General features: G+C 36.0%; 1 protein-coding gene across 1 annotated transcript; it reads left to right on the plus strand.

Annotated features, from left to right (window-relative positions):
• Window positions 1-593: 593 nt before the first annotated feature.
• On the plus strand, window positions 594-1,544 carry LOC18040736 (cation/H(+) antiporter 14). Its single transcript, XM_024183538.1, has one exon. It carries the CDS (start codon window positions 594-596, stop codon window positions 1,542-1,544), a length of 951 nt encoding a protein of 316 aa, XP_024039306.1.
• The last annotated feature ends 16,932 nt before the right edge of the window (window positions 1,545-18,476 follow it).

Consider the following 18,476-nt stretch of genomic DNA (forward strand, 5'->3'; position numbering starts at 1 on the left):
GTTTACAGGAGTAATTTTATCATCCTCTTTCTTTGGGATATCTTTCATTAAGGCTTCATGTCTTGCCTTCATCATGTGTTGCAGAGGCATTCCTGAAATTGCTTTGTATTGCATGTGGAAGGACAAGAAGGTACATATATGTGACTCCAAATTTGATAAGGGACATATCACTCTTGTAGTTTTGTGAAATGGTCGCACAAATCTTTTATACGGCACATAATTTCTCTTTCTCGACAAATCTTAGGGTCCTGCATATTCCAAAAATAGATCCGTATGACTGACCATTTCTAAAAAGAAAAAGGTCTTCATGATCATTTCTCCAAACCATCGGTGTGTTGTTGTCATTTTTCCTTATTTTGTACACATATATTGTCATATTAACTTGTCAATTAATTGTTTGTACGCAGACTATAACTAGCCAGATTTTTGCCCTTTTGATAGCCAACATGGTAATTGTAACTAGCATTGCCAGTGCCGTCGTTGGCTACCTATACGACCCATCAAGAAGATACAAGCTAGACGTACGAAGGGCAATCTCTAAAACCAAGCAAAACAATCTCCGGATATTAGTCTGCATAAACAAAGAAGACAATATGAATCCAATAATAAGTCTCCTCGAAGCCTCGAATCCCACCAGAAATTTCCCAATAACTGCCTTTGTGCTCCAACTTATTGAGTTGAAAGGCAGTGTAACAGCATTTCTTAAACCATACCATCAACACACACAATCTGTTGTCGCTTCTTCAACCCATCTGATCAATGCCTTTGCTCAATTGGAAAGAAGCTACCATGGGAACATTGTGGTGCAACATTTCACAACAATTGCTCCTTATGCAAGTATGCATGACGATGTATGCACACTTGCACTTGACAAAAGAGCCGCCATCATAATCGTTCCATTTCACAAACAATGGGGGGTTAATTGCTTGGTGGAATCTTCTGAGCTTCCTATACGAGCCTTAAATGGAAACATCCTTGATAAGGCTCCTTGCTCGGTGGGAGTTCTTGTTCAGCGAGGAAAAATCAAAAGCATCCGCCCAACGTTCGATTTTCAATTGTCGTACCATATCGTTATGCTCTTCGTAGGCGGTGCTGATGACAGAGAGGCGTTGGCATACAGCAGACTCATGGTAGAACATCCAAATATTAGTCTCACAGTAGTTTGGTTTGTATCAAGTGATCCAGACACGTCATCAGGCATTGAGACAACGGATGATCGTGATCTTGATAATCACGCGTTTGATGAGTTTAAGGATAGTGTGGTAACGAAGAAGATCACATTGAGAGTAGAGATTGTGAAAGATGGAATAGGAACAACACGAGTTATTCAAACGTTGACAGAAAATTTTGATTTATTTATTGTTGGTAAAAATCATGACCCATGTTCTAAAGTTACATTGGGTCTTTCAGAATGGATTGAGTATCCTGAGCTTGGGATTATTGGGGACACACTGGTTAATTCAAGTGAGGAGTTTTCAGTTTTGGTGGTGCAACAGCAACCGCAAGAAATTAGGCATAAAAGTAAAGCATTTACTAAATCGTAGGACATGATGAAGACCTTTTTAAGTTTAGTGAAATTCTTTTAGGTTGTAAATTTGTAAAATTCTTAGCATTGACGAATGCGTTTTTCTATTTTTTTAATTTATTTCGTGGGGTAAAAGCCTATTTAGTCCCTATATTTTAATATTAATGTCCATTTAGTCCCTCTATTTTTAAAAATAACTTGAAATATCTCCGCCGTTAAAGTATTGATACTCCTACCGTTACTTTTTATTTCTTTTGGCTTATTTGTACGATATTACCCTTTTCTAATAATTTTTTTTGTTTGGACATTAATAAAAAGAAAATAATTAAATTACAAATTTAACCCTAAAAAATAAAAAAATTTATATTAATTTTTTTGCAAGCAACATTTGCACACTTGGTAGTTTGCATACAATTTTTGACAATTAAAAATTAATATAATTTTTATTTTTATTTTTAGGGTTAAATTGGTAATTTAATTATTTTCTTTTTATTAATGTCCAAATAAAAAATTATTATAAAAGGGTAATATTGTAAAAGTAAGATAAAAGAAATAAAAAGTAACGGTAGGAGTATCAATACTTTGACGGTAGAGATGTTTCGAGACATTTTTAAAACACAGAGACTAAATAGACACTAATATTAAAATATAAGGATTAAATGGGCATTTACCCTATTTCGTGTGACCAAATACAAATACAAGAACAAACAAAACGCCTAGATAAAATTTATATGAATTAAAGTACATGACAATTGCTAAAGATGAAGGTGCTAAAGATTTCCAAAGTTTCAGATCCTCTCTTAAATATAATTTTTCTTAAGGTTTAGAGGTTCCAATGACATGGGCCAGCCGGCAGCTACTCGATTATGTAGCTGATATTTATTTCTTGATTACTTCCGTTACTAAACTCATCATTTTTATTCCAAAATCAGATTTATTTATTTATTCATTAATCTCATGATATATCATTTTAACTCCACTACTAAAAAAACCTGATCTATGATCCAATGTTTACGATAGATACCAATGCATCATGAGTCTATCATACAGCAATAATATTAATAATAACACTTTCATCATACATAACATATATCACTCATTCATAGCATATTTGTGACATATAGATAATTGACATAAATAGACGAATGACGATAGATAAATATCATGTTTGAAAATTTTAAAATTTTTAATATTTCAAAATGGCATGTTGATTTATTAATTTTTAAATGGTATACGATAACTTAAATTACGAAAATACCATTATGAAATGATGTCCTTTTTTTACACATTCAATATCATTTACATAACATGACAGATACCTGTCATGAATTACAATATACAATTTGAGATCGCTTGCTTAGCACGACAATCATTTACTATTGAGTTAAAAGTACAAAAATGATACAAGCAACCATGACCCAAAAAAAAAAAAAAAAAGATGTTCTCCCCTCCAACTTTATATAAATACCCACTTCCTCTTTTTTTCTTCGACTCCTTCTCCCTTCTCACTTTCTCACTTCTCTTTGTTTCTTCCATTCTTTCTCCCTAGTCACTTTTTACCTTTTACTTTCTCTCTTCCTCTTAAAACTCACGACATGAACAACCCACTCAAGCTTTTTTCATCCCTGAACTTATTTAAGCTCCATCTCATCTTTCCCAAAAGGGAAAAAAGAAAAAAAAAGAAGAGAAGCTTCATTATGTGAGCATGGCATGGACTCACTCGCTATCAAGAAAATTACCTTCTTTATCTCCCAATGTGCTTTGTTGATATAAATATCATGTTAATTTGGCCTTAGGATCTTTATTTATTTTCTTAAATTCTAGTTTTGTTATCCGTTGTAAAATTAAATTTAATTATATTTAATTTTACAAGACTTTAAAAGGACACTTTGATGAAGTTTTGGAGGAAAAGGCCCGTAAGGTGAATGACCTTGAGGAGCTTTAAGCTAGGCTTGAGGAATTGGTACCTTGACAGAAGAACATGGTTCACAATGCCTTTGAGAACATCATGACCGAGGAATAGAGTGTTAATCTGTGGCTGGTGGTGCCAAGAGTGGAGAAGTGGGTAGATAAGTCGATCATCTTGAAGGCTATTGAGGATAGCAGGGCTTCCCATTGTTGGTTATTTTAACTCAATTGCTATTGATGTCAATGTGCAAGTGTACACGACAAGTAATACAATGATGAATAATCAAGATTGTCTCCACATGGACTGTTGTTATTAGAAATGCTACAACAATCACGATAGTGCAAACTTCCTTCTATCTAAAAGAATATAAATAAAGTTGATTGACTAATGAAATTAACAACTTAACAAAGTAAATGCAGTAATGAAGTAAATTGGATGGTTTATGCAAAAAGAATTCAATAAGAATAAGGTAGTTGAATGATCAAACTCTCTTCATGGGCTGACTGTTTTGTTCAAACTAACACCAGTTGCTGCAACAACTCTTATAGCACTGGGCATAATCACTTTGCATCCTCAGCTCTCGCTTGTTGGACTTCTCATACCCTTATGCAACCTAACAGAGACCAGTTGTTATATCACATAAGATATGTCATTACAAACATATAGTCTCTCTACCCTACAAGGTGAATCTCTATACCTAGTTCATCATAAATTTTAACTCAAGTGTGGCCCTTTTGGGACTCAAGTTAAACTCAATCCAGGAAACTTGAATTAAGATCAAGTATTACTCTAATAATTTCCACTAAGACATGCCCTTTTGCGGCTCTCTCTTAACTTGAACCATTAAATGGAAGGTCAACTGAAATAATGATTGTAACACAAGTAATTAAAGCAAAATGCTATAGCAATCTTGCAGCAACTCATAAGAATAGTCAAGAACCCATTTAGATTGTTTGTCAGTCAACTACAATCAAATTTAGTTCATAACTTGTAAAAGAAAGACTAACAGCAAAACATCAGCAATGAAATACATCGTTTCAATTAGATAATAAATGAGAAGACAAGTAAAGAATGATGAAAATTGAATCCAAATAGTTCTGCAGATTTCTTCAACGGTGCAGACTTGTTCTCTTTTGAATACTGCTTTTTCCTTCTTTTTCTCTTGATTTCTTCGATGTTGCTTCACTGCCTCCCTTCCATATGATGTGTGCTCCTTTTATAGTTGAAAATTAGGATAAACGGAAGCCTAGTGCGCGCATAAGTCAGATTAGGAAACTGCAGATCACGATTCTACAAGTATTCCGTGCGAAATTTTCTGTCGTTGTTCCAGGATTGCTACAACAACGGCTACAACAACTACATTATTCCAAATTTGTTTCAATTATTTTGTAGCCATGTTCCTTTCTTATTTTTACAAGCCTATTGCATCAGCATTCCTTCTTTGAAATTTGAGATTCTGGACACCTACAATTATGCACACATTATTTACTCTCTAAGTAATATTGATTTAAGTCTAAAAGTGTCATGATAAGTCTCATTTCATAGAGTTATCACACCCCTAAACTTAAACCATTACTTGTTCTCAAGTAATGACAACAATGCTAACACTTCGATCACATAATCATGCAACAAATAACTTAGCTCTGTCATCAAATTTGTAAAAAATTTTCCACCCTCATATCACACTCTTAATCATATAGGATAGTCATAGCAGTTCAGATCTAGACTTAGGCTTCATTCTGTCCAAAATGTATGTGTGCCACTTTGATCAAATTCCAGAGGTGCTACATCATTACACAAACATTGCATATACTTTAGAGGTAGACATAAATATATTCACATATGGGGGAGCAGAAATCACATATATACTCAAACTGTGCTACAACAAACATTTTTTTTTTTCAGTTAAACCCTTCAATGCAACATTGAGCTTTCATTTAAATGCTTATCACTTGTAATGACAACACCCAATTACTCACTCAAAGTACATGTCAGAGTTGTTGCAGCAATACATCCAGGATGTTATATCTAGGTCTTACCTTTGGACGCCTTTGACTCAAGGCTGAACATGAGGCTCATAAACAGACCAGGTTACTCAGTATCCTAGGCAGCGGACCTCTTTATTTTTTATTTCTTCATCACCAAATATATTATATATATATATATAATTACTGCAGCACTGCTCATAGCTCTTATTGCCTTTGGACTTAAGTCTGCATATGGGGTGCATACTCAGCCCTGGTTACTAGCAACTTAAGCCAGTGGAGCAAACTTTATTACATAATAAGCATAGTTCAACAAAAATTTTCCCCTAAACTTGAGATATTTTTTACTCTTTTTTGGTTTTTCTGGCTCTGCTACAACATTTTCATAAAATTCAATCAAAGTCTAAGTGTCGGGACAGACTTTCAACCTCCATCTATAACTATCTCTACTTGGCATTCTCATAAATACTTAATAACACTCAATTTATCTTCATTAGGTTTTTCAAATCCATACACAAATATTAGATAACAAAGCTTAAGTTGTGTTATGTCCTCACAAGTACACAAAATAAAACCACAGAAACTAGATATGCATATACTAAATAAAAGAACATGCAAAATAAATCAGAAAATTAAAACTAAATGAAAGAAAACTTTTTACAAGAAGAAGTAAAATAAACTAGCAGGTAGCGGTACTCCCCTGGTGCTGGAAGCACTGCTGCAACAATTACAACCAATTAACCACTTTTTGGAGGCGTTCCGCATACGGTCCTTATGAGATTCTTGTGGTAAAGTAACGGGCAACGTCTTTTTCTTTCTCGGTAATAGGCTGGTAGGAGGAGTTGCAATGGGTGCAGTCTGCCGGGACGGAACAAATATGGTCCTTTTTGTCGCTGGTATGTCTGATGCAGCAACACCTCCAGAAGTGCCCCCTTTTCTTTTGTTGGGCCCTTTAGGAGTAGTGAGAATAGGTTTGCTGGGAGTCCGCTGTGAAGGAGCTGGAGTTGGTTCTTCGGCTGCATACCCCTCAGCCGTGATTGCGGTAATGATATCAAGCAGGTGCTTTATCTCTGTGGGTGTTCGTGTAACCCTGGTTGCTTCAGCTTCCAACTCTGCATCAATGTTCTCTACTTCATCGTCGGATGCAGGAGGGGTAATTATTTTCTCTTTGCCCTTCCGAGAGAAGACTGGAATGAGAGGCTCCTTTGCAGGTTCGTCTTCCTATTCTTGTATGATGTAATTTTTCATGGACTTGGAAGAGGCCCTGGCTGAGGGTTCCTCGAGTTCTTTTTCAGGCTCTTCCTTTACCTCTGTCGATGAACAATCAATTGTAGACTTAACACCCTCTTTTTCAGGCTAGTATGATTGATCGTCAGCATTTATTTCGACCTCTGCTTGTGGTTATGCTGCAGCTTCTTCCTCTGGTTCCTCTCTGTCAGTAGCATCTTCATTGACTTCTGCTAGAGCATATGTAGTGGAGGTACCAAAATTGAACTGTTGTAGCAATGAATCAGGAAAATTCTGATGAGTACTTTTCATGTATATAGCAAATTGGTGTAGATGATCCTCCAAGTGTTGCAAATAGCTCCAAAACCGATTGTTTTCCATCTGCTGAGCGTCAACACATTGAGTGATATTGGTGCTTAGTGCTTGGATTCTCTACTCCAACCCAACAACTATTCTTGCCTCTACTACAGCAGTTGGTTCGGGTGGGGCTGCAGCAGCTTTGCCAGTAATTCGTTCGATGGTGCGTGCAGTGAAAGCACCATCATTCTTAACACAGTCATCTTGTGCATCAAGGTGGACTCCCGATACCATACAGATGCTGGTGATTAGTGATGAAAATAGTAAGGCAGCCGTTTTGTGCTTTTTCATAGCACAGTCCCAATTATTTTTTTATAATACTTCCCACATCTATGGGTAACCCTGTAACAATGACATACAAAAGTACTAACCTTTCTTGTGAAACAGTGGTAGTGTGTGTGGTTGACATCAATCTGAATTTTAAAAATTTCACCCACACCTTAGCAATGGGTTTCAAATCTATCTTATTAATCACACGCCCTTTTGCATTATCTCAAGATGCACCCTCTATAGTAAGTGTTGTGAAAATCTTGTTCCATTTTTGTAGGGTTAAGTTGCCAAGCAATTTGGCATATTCGCAATTAACTTCAGAGGGTAAATTATAAAAAGTATTAATAACTTGAGAATCTAATAGTACAAGATAGTTTCTTACCCAAATATTATGTTGGCCAGGGCTTAATAAGTTGGCGTAAAATTCTCACCAGTGGCAACACAGGGTCTTAGGGGTGGTTACAAAACTCCAGCCATCCGCGCTTTGTTGTAGCAACATATAGTGATTGCACAATTCCCGAAGGTCGAGGAGGGAACTGAAACCTTTTTTATTCTAAAATCTTACGCGGTTCAATAAATTCTTCATACTTTTCTTCCGCATGGTAACTTTGAAATCGCGAGGGATCTTTTAGTTGGCTGGTTGTCTTTTTATACCTTGGCATTGCTACAGCAGTAGGATGAATGTGGTAGTATATACAAGAGTGAAATGAGAAGAAGATGTTATGAAGTAGTGGGTGTCTACATAGGGAAATAAAAATAGTGTTAGAGGTCAATGTACACAGTGAAACCCTTATATAGGTGGAAATAAAGTAAAACAAATCCAGTAAAAGAGATAAATTAGGGATGCATTTTTTTGAATTTATTAAATATATCCCATAAAAATAGGAAAGTGATATTTATGCGGTCATTTAAGGGATTAAGCATCCTTCCCCAATCTCTATTTGGATTCACCCAACCAGCTGTCACATGTTATCTTTAACGGTAAAAGGTTAGGGTCCGTAATTAAATCACTGTAACGGTAAAATTTGTTGCTACAGCAACAAATTGTGTGCTCTAGCAATCTGCACTACAATCTCCTCAGGTGGCTGCTGTCAAGTAGCTCATTCTTGTAATTTGTCAACATTACAGCACCAATTTTCAGTACTAGATCCAACTCCAAGAATTGCTTGACTTGGTGTGTTTTGATTTTTTTTTTTTAAGAACAGAGTAAAAAAAAGAATAAAAATTAAACATTCCTAAATAAGAAAATAAAATGAAAAAAATTATAACAGAAACAAGGAGGATCCATTTCATTCAAAATGACTGCGTCAGCATTGAGTTGTCTCTCATTAAGCACTCAATTTGAAGTCCTTTAGCCTAACCTTTCTTGAGTGCTCACAATGTTGGTTCTCTAAGGAGTAAGACCTTCTTTGAGCAATCTGTAGCTAAATGCATGTAATGCTTAACTCTATGCCCATTAACTTTGAATTCCTGATATATCTTTTCATTTAAGAGATCAACAGCCTATGAGGATAAATTCTGATAAGCTTGAAAGGTCCAGACCATCTACATTTTAGCTTTCTTGGAAATAATCTTAATCTTGTATTATGGAGCAGAACTGGTTGGCCAGGAATTAATTTTCTTTGTTGGATGTGTTTGTTATGCCATTGTTTTGTTCTCTCCTTATAAATCCTTGAATTTTCATAGGAGAATAAACGTAATTCATCAAGTTCACATAGTTGAAGTTTCCTCTGCTCTGCTGCAGCATGTATATCCCAGTTTAATTGCTTCAGTGCCCAGTATGCTTTGTGCTCTAATTCGAGTGGCAAATGACAAGCTTTCCCATACACAATTCGGTAGGGAGGCATGCCAAGTGGTGTTTTGTATGTTGTTCTGTAAGCCCATAAGGAGTCATGTAAGCGCAATGACCAATCCTTTCTTGTGAGGTTAACTACTTTTTCTAGAATCTTTTTAATCTCCCTGTCAGACACTTCTGCTTGGCCATTGGATTGTGGGTGATATGCTGTCGCAATTTTATACTTGACTCCATATTTATCCATTGTTGCAGCAAATACTTTGTTGCAAAAGTGAGTACCCTCATCACTAATAATTGCTCTTGGAGTGCCAAACCTAGAGAATATATTTTTCTAAAGAAAATTCACCACTACTCTGGCATCATTAATGGGTACTGCTGCAGTTTCTACCCACTTGGAGATATAATCCACAGCAACCAAGATATATAAATTCCCAAAGGATGGTGGGAAGGGGCCCATGAAGTCTATTCCCCATACATAAAAAATCTCCACTTCCAGAATGTTTGTCAATGGAATTTCATGCCTTTGAGTTATGTTTCCTGTCCTTTGGCACCTGTCATAACATTTAGTAAACTCATAAGCATCCTTAAAAACAAAAGGTCAGTAATACCTTGATTGTAGAACTTTGACACTTGTTTTTTGACCACCAAAATGCTCTCCATGTGCTGCAGCATGGCAAGATTACGGTATATGTAGAATTCCTTCCTCTGAAACACATCTTCAAATTACCTGATCTGAGAATAACTTATACAAGTATGGGTCATCACACTGGTAGCTTGTAACATCATGAAAAAATTTATTTTTCTACTGAAAATTGAATTTAGGTGGTAGCAATCCACTCACTGGGTAGTTAGCAAAATCTGTATACCATGGAGATCCAAGTTGCTGTAGCATCTGTGCATGTTGTAACACTAACAGTTGTTCATCAGGAAATGTTTCGGTCATGTCTTGTTTAGTCAATGTGTTTGTATCTACTTCTAGCCTAGACAGATGGTCTGCTACTTGATTTTCAGTCCCCTTTCTATCTTTAATCTCCAAATCAAACTCCTGAAGCAATAAGATCCATCTTATTAATCTCGGTTTGGCATCTTTCTTTGAAATTAGGTGCTTGATGGCTGCATGATCTGTGTAAACTGTCACTTTAGTACCTACTAAGTAAGCTCTAAATTTATCAAAAGCAAATACCACTGCTAGCAGCTCTTTCTCTATAGTGGTGTAATTAATCTGAGCATAAGTAAAAGTTTTGCTAGAATAGTAAATAGAGTGAAAGACCTTATTCTTTCTCAACCCCAGCACTGCCCCGATAGAATGGTCATTGGTATCACACATCAGCTCAAAAGCTAGAGTCCAATATAGTATTATAACCACTGGTGCAGCAATCAAAGCTTTCTTCAATTCTCTAAAAGCCTAGAGACAATCTTCATCAAAGTGAAAAGGCTTGTCATGTTCCAGCAGTGAGCATAATGGTTTAGCTACTTTGGAAAAGTTGTTTATGAATCTTCTGTAGAATCCAGCATGTCCTAAAAAACTTCTAATACCTTTGACTGAAGTGGGAGGTGGCAGTTTATCTATCACTTCTATCTTTGCCTTATCTACCTCTATTCCATTTTTTGATACCCTATGACCCAACACTATGCCTTCTTGCATCATGAAGTGGCATTTTTCTCGATTGAGTACTAAGTTAGTCATCTCACATTTTTTTAGAACTTCTTCCAAGTTGTGTAAACAATCAGTGTACATTTCCCCAAAGACTGAGAAATCATCCATGAAGACTTCCAATGTTTGCTCCACCAATATGTGAGAAAATAGACATCATACATCTCTGGAAAGTTGATGGAGCATTGCACAGACCAAAAGGCATTCTTGTGAAAGCAAAAGTTATGTAAGGGCCGGTAAATGTAGTTTTTTCTTGATCCTCTAAGACTATAGCAATTTGGTTGTAACCTGAATACCCATCGAGGAAACAATAGTATTGTTTACCAGCAAGTTTGTCCAACATTTGATCTATAAATGGAAGTAGAAAGTGATCCTTCCGTGTGGCTTTATTGAGCTTTCTGTAATCCATGCATACCTTCCATCCAGTTACTGTTCTTGTAGGAATAAGTTCATTCTTTTCATTTGCTACCGCTGTTATTCCTCCTTTCTTTGGGACACATTGTACTGGGTTCACCCATGAACTGTCTAATATCAGGTATATGATCCCAGCATTCAGCTATTTAATGATTTCTTTCCTCACAACTTCCTTCATAATGAGGTTTAGACTTCTTTGTTGCTCTACTGAATTATTGTAGCAGTCATCTGACAGAATTTTATGCATGCATATGGATAGGCTGATTCATTTAATGTCTGCCATAGTCCATCCAATCGCTTTTCTGTATTTTCCAAGCACATCCACCAGACTCATTTCTTAATCTGCATTCAAAGAAGATGAAATGATTATAGAAAGTGTATTGCTCTGACCAAGATAAACATATTTCAAATGTGAAGGTAAGAGTTTTAATTCAAGAGTGGGAAGTGATTCAATAGATAGAAAAGTTGTCTTTACTTCCCTGTCTGAAAGATTTAGAGATTCAATAAATCTGTTATGTCAGTCAGATTGCCTTTCCCCCATCCAATTTTTTGGGACTACTGCAACATCATCTTCTTTAATGCTTTCAAAAGTGATAACTTCTTTACTGCAGCATCTATTTATTCTTTCTGTTACAGTAAGATCTATGACACTCATAAAATTGTAATCTTTTGCCTCATCAGGACTCTTTATAGCTTCTAATACATTGAAGGTGACTTGTTGGTCATTCACCCTCATGGTCAACTCTCTTTTCTGCACATCTATCATAGTCTTCCCTGTTGCCAAGAAAGGTCTTCCAAGTATAATTTATACCTCTTTATCAGCCTCAAAGTCTAATACAATGAAATCCACTGGAAATATGAATTTATCTACCTTTACCAATATATCTTCAATCTTTCCTTCAGGATATGTATGAGATCTGTCAGCCAATTGTAAAGTGATTGTTGTTAGTCTGCACTCTCCTATTCTCAATTGCTTAAATACAGATAATGGCATTAGGTTAATATTGGCTCCCAAGTCACAGAGTGCTCTGCCATTGTACATGGTCCTAATTGAACATGGTATTGTGAAGCTTCCTAGATCCTTCAATTTTTTAAGAATCTTACTCTGAAGCATGTGATTGCATTCCCGTGTTAAAGCAACAGTTTCAAATTCTCCAAACCTTTTTTTTTCTTGCCAAGATATCTTTTAGAAATTTCACATAATTAGGCATTTGTTCTAAGGCTTCCAGAAAAGGTATGTTGATGCGTAATTGCTTCAGTACTTCCAAAAATTTGCTAAATTGTTTGTCTTGTTTTTGTTTCTGGAATCTCTGTGGGAAAGGAGGCGGATGCCTCAACTGTTGTTCAGCTACAGGATGTACAAATTTCTGCTCCTTTGATTTATTGTGAGTTGTTACCACTAGTGTTACAGTATCTTCTTCAACAGGTATTGAGTGATTTCCTTCCAAGGTTGTTGTAGCTTGACTACTAACACCAGTATCTTGATAACTGGGTTGCTATAACTCTCTTTCAACTTAAGGCTATTCTTGTGAGGAATTAAGTTCTAGCCTCTTTTTAGCCACATCAACAGGAATGTCAACATTCTTTCCAGATCTTAAATTGATCACTTTACAATGTTCTTTACCCTCTCTTCTTGAATCTTTTGTATTACTGGGTAAACTTCATTAAGATCTGCTACTCATTGCTGTGGCAAGCTGTCCAATTTGGTTTTCTAGGTTTCTTAGAGATACAGCTTGACTTTGCACAATTGCCTCATTCTTCACAATATATTCCTTAATAAGTGTTTCCAATGAACTGAATTGATTATGGTTAGTATGTCTTTGCCTTTAGTTCTGCTGATGAAAACCAGGTGGCTGAGCATGTCTGTTCTGTCCACTAGGTGCTGGAGCATGCTGATTCTGATTGCTCCATGAGAAATTTAGGTGTTACTTCCATCCAAGGTTGTAAGTACTTGAATATGAGTTATTTTGGGGCTGTCAGTTGAAGTTGCCTACATAGTTTACTGATACTGGATTTCCTAAACAGTTGTCAAATACATGCTCCTCTCCACAATACACACAAGATAGTTTAGCAACTTGCTTTATTGCTGCAAAAGCAGTAGTCATGACTTTCACCATGTTAGTCAATGATGTTACTTGGGCTGATAGTGCTGTAATTGCATCTATATTATGTACCCCTGCTGCTTCTCTTGCTACAGTTTGTCTGGTTGATGGCCACTGATAGTTATTGTTAGCAATTCTCTCCAAATTTTCATAGGCTTCAGTGAAAGATTTAGATAATAGGGCTCTATTTGCTGAAGCATTGACCATCAATCTCATACTTAGATTCAACCCATTGTAAAATATTTCTAACTGTATGCAACAGGGAATGTCATGATGAGGACATCTTTTGAGCAAATCTTTAAATTTTTCTTCAAGTTGGTGAAAAAATGTGATCTCATTCCGCAAGTTTGCATTCTTGGTTGGTGGAAAATATTTCATTAACAATTTGTCAGCCAAGTCATTCCAGGAAGTGATGAAATCAGATGGTAAAGAATTCAACCATGTTTTACTCGATCTCTTAGGGAGTAAGGAAAAAGTCTAAGCCTCAGAGTATCTTGTGATGCTCCAGTAATTTTAAAAGCATCACTCACCTCCAAAAATAATTTAAGATGGAGATGAGGATCTTTATATGGCAGTCCGTTAAACTGACCCACTGTTTGCAGCATCTGAAACATCACTGGTTTAAGTTCAAAGTTGGCAACTTTCACTTTAGGTCTGACTATTCCAAGGTATACAACTTGAGGAGTTAACACAGCATAATCTCTGATAGCCTTGTCTCTGCCATCTGTCATTTAAATGATATTGTTGTTGCCTGGTTGTCTCTGATTAATGTGCCCATTTTACTCTTCTTGAACATTGACAGGTTGTAGTGGCCCGTGAAGATCCAAGTTTCCCAAATCTTGCAAGTTATCCATTTCCGAAGAAGTTTTTGAATTTCTTTGCTCTCTTCACAATCTCCTTACAATCCTTTCAATCTCAAGATCAAATTGAAATTCAACAAATCTGTCTTTGCCCATGCAAGTATGATCTGTCAATAAATTGAACAAATTAAATAAAAGTTGGCACTGTCAAAATTAACTTCACAATTCAAAAATAAACAATCAGTCTCCAGCAACGACGCCAAAAACTTGTTAGTTATTTTAACTCAATTGCTATTAAATATTCAAGATCGTCTCCACATGGACTGTTGTTACTAGAAATGCTACAGTAATCACGATAGTGCAAACTTCCTTCTATCTAAAAGAATATAAATAAAGTTGATTGACTAAAGAAATTAACAACTTAACAAAGTAAATGCAGTAATGAAGTAAATTGGACGATTTGTGCAAAAAGAATTCAATAAGAATAAGGTAGTTGAATGATCAAACTCTCTTCATGGGCTGACTGTTTTGTTCAAACTAACACCAGTTGCTGCAGCAACTCCTATAGCACTGGGCATATCACTTTGCATCTTCAGCTCTTGCTTGTTGGACTTCTCATACCCTTATGCAACCTAACAGTGACCAGTTGTTATATCAAATAAGATATGTCATTACAAACATATACTCTCTCTACCCTACAAGGTGAATCCCTATATCTAGTTCATCATAAATCTTAACTCAAGTGTGGCCCTTTTGGGACTCAAGTTAAACTCGATCCAGGAAACTTGAATTAAGATCAAGTATTACTCTAATAATTTCCACTAAGACATGCCCTTTTGCGGCTCTCTCTTAACTTGAACCATTAAATGAAAGGTCAACTGAAATAATGATTGTAACACAAGTTATTAAAGCAAAATGCTATAGCAATCTTGCAGCAACTCATAAGAACAGTCAAGAACCCATTTAGATTTTTTGTCACTCAACTACAATCAAATTTAGTTCATAACTTGTAAAAGAAAGACTAACAGCAAAACATTAGCAGTGAAATACATCGTTTCAATCAGAGAATAAATGAGAAGATAAGTAAAGAATGATGAAAATTGAATCCAAATAGTTCTGGAGATTTCTTCAACGGTGCAGACTTGTTCTCTTTTGAATTCTGCTTCTTCCTTCTTTTTCTCTTGATTTCTTCGATGTTACTTCACCGCTTTTTTTTTCATATGATGCGTGCTTCTTTTATAGTTGAAAATTATGATAAATGGAAGCCTAGGGCGCACATAAGTCAGATTAGGAAACTGTAAATAGTGATCCTGCAAGTATCTTGTGTGAAATTTTCTCTGTCGTTGTTGCAGGATTGCTACAACAACTACATTGTTCCAGATTTGTTTCAATTCTTTTGTAGCCATATTCCCTCCTTATTTTTGCAAGCCTATTGCATTACCATTCTTTCCTTGAAATTTGAGCTTTCGGACACCTACAATTATGCACTCCATCTAAGCACGAATTATTCTAAATCAAACAAAATTTATTAAGAATAAAATAAAATGAATGTTTATGCAAAATATAACAAAAATGCAATAGAAACACATTATTTACTCTCTAAGTAATATTGATTTAACTTTAAAAGTGTCATGATAACTCTAATTTCATAGAGTTATCACCCACATATCTCAGTCTGAAAGCCCATATAAATCAGCTGGAGTACTCACTGAAATCACCATTAGTTACCCATGATACCGATGGCCGTGCTTTTGCTGCTTCTGGCACTTTTGTTGATCCCCCTATCCTAAGGGATGAAGGTGAAGATGACCAGCCTACTGTGTAACCTTGTTCAACATTACTGCCTGTTTGTTGTCATTTTTTCTTGATAATATACTTAAAATTATTTTCTCTACTTCTGTTATACTATGTTATGTCAGGGTACTCGAACTACTTTATTATTATACTAGTAAACTCTTCTTATTTTATGATTGCGTGTAATAGTATTTGCTTGTTCCATAACTTTAAATACTATTTTTTTATGTGTTTTGAGATCCGACTAGGCGCATAGGGTAACTCGGGTACCCTTAAGCTTAGATGTTCACTGAGCTATCTCTTACTTCATAATGGAGCAACCTAATTACATCATCAATATGACGATTCATCCAGATATGCTTGCTGTTAATCTTTAGGATAGGGATGGAAAAAAGTTCGGGTTGGCCCAAACTATTCACATGGGCTTTGGCCCGGGTTTCGCACATGAGGGCCTAGACAAGGGCTTAAGAAAAAAAGTTCGGGTCTTTTTGGGGTCCATCTTGGTGTATTCAAAGAATAACTTTTTGGCATGGGGTATCTCGGGTACCTCTAATCTTATCTCATCAGTGTATGGCGATATACTTAGATATGCTTACTGCATATCTTAACAAAACTTGTGGTGAATCATTTTGCTAGATAGTCGAAAATATCTCATGATCCGCCATTTACTCTGAATCAAATAAGCGAGATAAATAGTGATAAAAGCAGTTGCTCACTTACTTTTATGCGAGATGGTCAAAAATCTTATAATCTGTCATTCTTGTAGAATCAAATAGACAACATAGATAGAGATAAAGGTGGTTGCTTGCCTACCATTGTGCAAGATTATCAAAAACCTTATGATCCGCCATTTGCATGGAATCAAATAGACAAAATATGTAGTGCAAAAGTGGCTGCTCACCTACCCTTGTGTGATATGGTCAAAAACCTCACAATCCATTATTCATTTAGAATTATTTTAAACACAAAAGACATAATAAAGGTAGCTACTCGCTTGCCCTTATGTGATACGGTCAAAAACCTCATGATTCGCCATTCTCATGAAATAAAATAAGCAACCTAGATAGAGATAAAGGTGGTTGTTGGCCTAACCTTATAAGTACTTCAGGCGTCTAACTCATATGATTACCCTTAATTTGTAAATTATTTATCCTTTACTTTAGCTTAAACAGGATTGAATATTTATGATGTTAAGGTACAACTGTATACTTTACTTTGGGTCTTCCTCGACCCTCCATTTCTTCATGCAAGTTGGATCTAACCTTGAGTAGATTGTTATGATCGGTACAAATTAGATACCCCGGTTACACTGAAATAAGGCGATATCTTCATCCCTTGCTGCATCATAATAATCATTGCACAACAACAAATAAGGAATTAGTTTAATAATGAACATATTCCTATTGAATGGCATTTTAAACTACCCATCCACATTCTATAATTAAAAAGCAAATAAAAGAGCACACATCATGACATTTTGAAAAGAAAATTCATTCATAAGTAATAGAGACATGGATCATTACATGACGCTGCATTGTTATCCTAAGGAGAATGTAGGATCCTGAGATCTCCAATCCTGTCAATATAGACTCAGGAAGTTGAAAAGTACAACTGACCGGTTTAAGGTACCCTAGGTACCCCACACAACTGATATAAGCATTAAAGAAAATAAACAGAATAAATATAATTAGGTTAAGTGTTATCCTTTTAACAATAATATAGCTTCTCTCTGTCAGGGCCGACAATGATTACTCCTACATCACTTTCATGTGGATTGGAAGGGTTGCGGATGCAAATTTCCCATACTTGTTCTTTTTCTGCTGCAGAGGTCGCCTCACTCGTGTACCCCAAAATTCCCTCACCCTTGGAGTCATTGGTGAATTCAGCCAAGAAATCAATAATGGCTTGAGTTGTAATGGTCCAGTAAGGCTTATGTTTTCCGATTAAGTGTCCTCGGGTACCCTTAGCGCCTTGATATTTATTGAGTCTATTTTTAATGATAGTATTATGTCACTGGCAAAGTACATCATCAATTGAGTTTTCATTAAAAATAGCCTGCCCAGAATGATATTATAGGCACCCGAGCTATCTATAATAAGGAAATCGATTATGTGAATGACACAGTAGAGTACCCTACTGATAGTTATAGGCAGGATAACGGTGCCTTTTAGGATGATAGTATCATTTGTGAAACCAATAAGCAGCCTATCTTTCAGAGTGATTTTTGGTGATTCAATCAGTAACTGATCCAAGGCACCTTTTGAAGAAAACGTCTACGGAACTACAGGTGTTTACTAGCATTTTTGCCACTTCACTAGTAGCAACCTTTAAAGTGATGACTAAAGTGTCGCGTAGGGTACGAGATACCTTCAACATCTTTTTCTATGAAAAGAATTGAGATATGGTGGTAAGATACTTGAGGTACCCATGGTCATTAAAATGGATACCTTAGCCAATGATAACAACTGGCAATGGCGATCTACCATAATTTGTTTTAGCCTTTCTAAACCGACCAACTAGAATAGGCCCACTTGCAATAACCTAAACATAAACTCCTTTCTTAGATCCCTTAGGTGCCTCATATTCAAGGCTGGTATCAGGTACGTTCTTGTTCTTATCTTGCTCCATAGACTTCCAAGTATGT

Source organism: Citrus clementina, unplaced genomic scaffold (genome assembly GCF_000493195.1).
Source record: "Citrus clementina cultivar Clemenules unplaced genomic scaffold, Citrus_clementina_v1.0 scaffold_5, whole genome shotgun sequence".
NCBI classification, from domain to species: Eukaryota; Viridiplantae; Streptophyta; class Magnoliopsida; order Sapindales; family Rutaceae; genus Citrus; species Citrus x clementina.

What these genes read in the sequence shown, in the direction of transcription:
- LOC18040736 (XM_024183538.1), top strand. Translation starts at nt 594, where the DNA reads ATGAATCCAATAATAAGTCTCCTCGAAGCCTCGAATCCCACCAGAAAT.